At 46.5% G+C, this 3698-nt stretch overlaps 1 protein-coding gene across 1 annotated transcript; it reads left to right on the top strand.

The window, feature by feature from the left end:
* Positions 1–2338: 2338 nt before the first annotated feature.
* On the top strand, positions 2339–3283 carry LOC130202490 (olfactory receptor 142-like). Its single transcript, XM_056428083.1, has one exon. The coding sequence runs from the start codon at positions 2339–2341 to the stop codon at positions 3281–3283; it is 945 nt and encodes a 314-aa protein (XP_056284058.1).
* Positions 3284–3698: the final 415 nt, after the last annotated feature.

The raw sequence follows: 3698 nt of genomic DNA, 5'->3' as shown, positions 1-3698 counted from the left end.
TCCACCCTTGTGCCATCTTCTCCAAGAGGTTGTCCCCAGCAGAGAGGACCGATGACGTGGGCAACCGTGAGCTGTTGGCCCTCAAACTGGTGCTGGAGGAGTGGAGGCACTGGTTGGAGGGGGCAGCAAAGCCTTTTCTAGCATGGACCGACCACAAGAACCTAGAGTACATCAGAACAGCGAAGAGGCTGAACTCCAGACAGGCCAGGTGGGCATTGTTCTTTGATCGCTTTGACTTCACCTTATCCTATCGTCCAGGTTCGAGGAACGTGAAACCGGACGCCCTCAAGGACCCCATGTCCATCCTCCATCCTTCCTGTGTGATAGGTGCGCTGACCTGGGGGATCGAGAGTGAGGTCAGACGAGCTACCAACGGGGCACAGCCTCCGAACGGCTGCCCCCCTAACCACCACTTCGCCTCCGCCCCCGAGTCCTGCAGTGGGGACATTCCTCCAGACTCAGCTGCCATCCAGGGGTAAGGTGGACAGTCAGCTTCCTCAGGCAGTGGTTCTGGTGGCCATCACTGGAGAAGGACATAGGCGAGTTTGTGGCCGCCTGTTAGGTGTGTGCCCGGAATAAGACGTCCCGCCAGCGACCATCGGGACTACTATAGCCTCTTCCTGTGCCTCGGCGGCCTTGGTCGCATGTCTCCCTGGACTTCGTCACCGGCCTGCCCCTGTCCGAAGGTAACTGTCATTCTCACCATTGTAGACCGGTTCTCCAAGATGGCCCACTTTGTGCCCCTGCCCAAGCTCCCCTCTGCCAAACAGACTGCAGAGATTATGCTCTCCCAGGTATTTCGCCTTCATGGTCTCCCACAGGATGTAGTCTCCGACCGGGGGCCCCAGTTCGTGGCCGGTTTCTGGAAGGAGTTCTGCCGACAAATGGGGGCAAGGGCCAGCCTCTCCTCCGGGTTCCATCCCCAGTCCAATGGTCAGACTGAGCGTTACAATCAGGAGATGGAGACAGGACTTCGTTGTATGGCCTCCCAGAACGCCACCTCCTGGAGCCAACAACTCAACTGGGTGGAGTACGCCCATAATTCTCTTCCCGTCTCTGCCACAGGTCTCTACCCCTTCCAATGTGTCTACGGGTACTTACCCCCCTTGTTTCCTGACCTCGAGGGAGAGGTTGCGTCCGCACGGGCTCTGGTGCGGCGGTGTCACCTTATGTGGAGAAAGGCGCGGTCTGTGTTGCTCCGGACGTCAGACCGCTCCAAGAAAGCAGCGGACAAGCACCGCACCCCTGCTCCTCACTACCGGGTGGGACAGAGGGTCTGGCTGTCCACAAGGGATCTTACCCTTCGGGAGGAGTCTCGAAAGCTGGCACCCAGGTTCATTGGCCCATTCCCCATCTCCAGAGTGATTAACCCGGCAGCAGTCCGGTTAGAACTCACTAGGACCATGCGGGTCCACCCTACCTTCCATGTCTCGAAGCTGAAGCCTGTAACGACCAGCCCACTGGTTCCCCCCTGCAAGTCCCCCCCACCCACCCGGATTGTTGAGGCGGCTATCGGCAGTCTGCCCCCGGGGCCGACGTCACAATTTCCTGGTCGACTGGGAGGGATAGCCTCATTCTCAGGTTTAAGGTCTCAAATTCCGTCAGGTCAGGTCTGAAAGTTGCGGGGAAGGTCCAAATTCTGGTCTAATTTTTAGGCCTTTGCAAGACCCTAGTTTGGACACAGCAACGACAAGCTACAAATAAAGATTCAAGATTCAAGATTCAAGATGTTTTATTTGTCACATACACACACAGGGTGTGCAGTGAAATGAAAGTGGCAATGCTCAGCAGGAATGTGCAAGGGCAACAAGTACACACTATTTACAATAAAAAACAACACAATATTTACAGTAAGTGTGTGTGTGTGTGTGTGTGTGTGTGTGCCTAAGAGGGGCAGTTGTGTGGGTCTATGTGGGGGTCCTGGTGAGGTCGGAGTTCACAGTCCTGATGGCCTGAGGAAAGAAACTCCGTCTCAGTCTCTCTGTTCTTGCAGCGTGCTTGCAATAGACGAATAAACGAGATGCATATACAACCATGGTCGAAGCTAATGTTAATATGCGGGTGTTCTATCTCCTGACTGCCAATAAAGAGGTTTTTTTGTATGAATGTTAAAACCTTAGGAACCCGCCAACTTCAGCTTTCCTGTAGTTTCAAAAAGTAGTTTGCAACATGCTGAAACAAGGAGGAAACTTTTTTTCTGAACATTGATTGGCTGGTTTAAAATCCCATAGCTCATGTGTGGCTGTCGTAAGAGACGATAATAATGACTGTAAGACGAGGGAGTAAACACTGTGTTACGGACATGCATAACACAGGGGATACGAGCATCTTTCTAACCATGATGCATAACTCTACTCATGTAAGGTTTTTCTTCCTTTCAGGTTTAAATGAAACCAATAACTACAGAGTTGTTCTCTTCTCTCTCACTTTACTGTGTTACTGTTTCATTGTGCTGGTAAATGTTGCTCTTATTGTGACCATCATCTTGGATAAGAACATGCATGAACCAATGTATATTCTCTTGTGCACTTTCTGCATGAATGGACTTTATGGGACAACAGGTTTCTACCCCAAGATGCTCTGGGATCTGCTGTCTCCCGTTAATGGAATCTCATATTACGGATGCCTTGTTCAGGCTTTAGTGATGACCATATTTATCTGCAATGATCTTTCTATTCTTGCAGTCATGGCGTATGACAGATATGTGGCTATCTGTCGACCTCTGGAGTACCACTCTATTATGTCAAAGCAGAGAGTGTTACTGTTAGTCTGTTTCTCCTTGTTAACACCTTTTTGCATTTCTGCCATAAATATTATTCTTACATCCAGATTAGAGCTATGCAGCCCATATATTGACAGACTTTTTTGTATGAACTGGGTTATTGTGAAACTTGCTTGTTTCCCAGCTGACACATATGTTAACAGCATAGTTGCATACATTACAATAATCATTTATGTACTTCACGGTTTATTCATATTTATGTCCTACATGTATGTCATCAAAACATGTGTCAATTCTTTAGAAAACAGAGCAAAGTTCATGCAGACATGTGTGCCACATTTAACCTCATTGCTCATTTTTCTTGGAACAATACTTTTTGACATCATGCATATAAGATTTGGGTCAACAGACTTACCTCAAGCATTAAACAACTTTATTTCAATACAATTCCTTGTCATATCTCCAATTATGAATCCTCTCATTTATGGTTTTAAATTGACCAAAATTCGGAACAAAATTCTGGGTGGTATTTCTTTTAACATTAAACTACTTCGGCGATAAACTCTATGGCCTATATTATTGATTTATAAATTGTATTTTGTGACATCTGTACGGTTATTGTTCAGTTTTTACTTATTATTTGTCATGACTTCTATTCCATTTAAAACAGGGCAACAATCATGCAAACATCTGTTAATTATAACCTAATTATTTACTTTTCTTGTGACAATAGTTTTGATTTCATGAAGATGCAGATTTAGGCTCAAAAGATTTCCCACAAACCTTTCAAAATGTTGTAGTAATAGAGCTTCTTCTCATAAATTGTTTCGACATGACCAAAATGTGGAACAGAATTCTGTGTGTTTTTAATTGTATTCATGATTCATCTCACCTAAATATAAATTAAAAGTTTACTGCCTAACCAGCTATGGGATGCAAGATTTATGTGGGGTTAAATGTATTAATACTGTTATCC

The sequence above is a fragment of the Pseudoliparis swirei genome, chromosome 2 (assembly GCF_029220125.1).
Source record: "Pseudoliparis swirei isolate HS2019 ecotype Mariana Trench chromosome 2, NWPU_hadal_v1, whole genome shotgun sequence".
Taxonomy (NCBI): Eukaryota; Metazoa; Chordata; class Actinopteri; order Perciformes; family Liparidae; genus Pseudoliparis; species Pseudoliparis swirei.
This window is presented reverse-complemented; position numbering and strand designations above follow the sequence as displayed.

What these genes read in the sequence shown, in the direction of transcription:
- LOC130202490 (XM_056428083.1), top strand. Translation starts at nt 2,339, where the DNA reads ATGATGCATAACTCTACTCATGTAAGGTTTTTCTTCCTTTCAGGTTTA.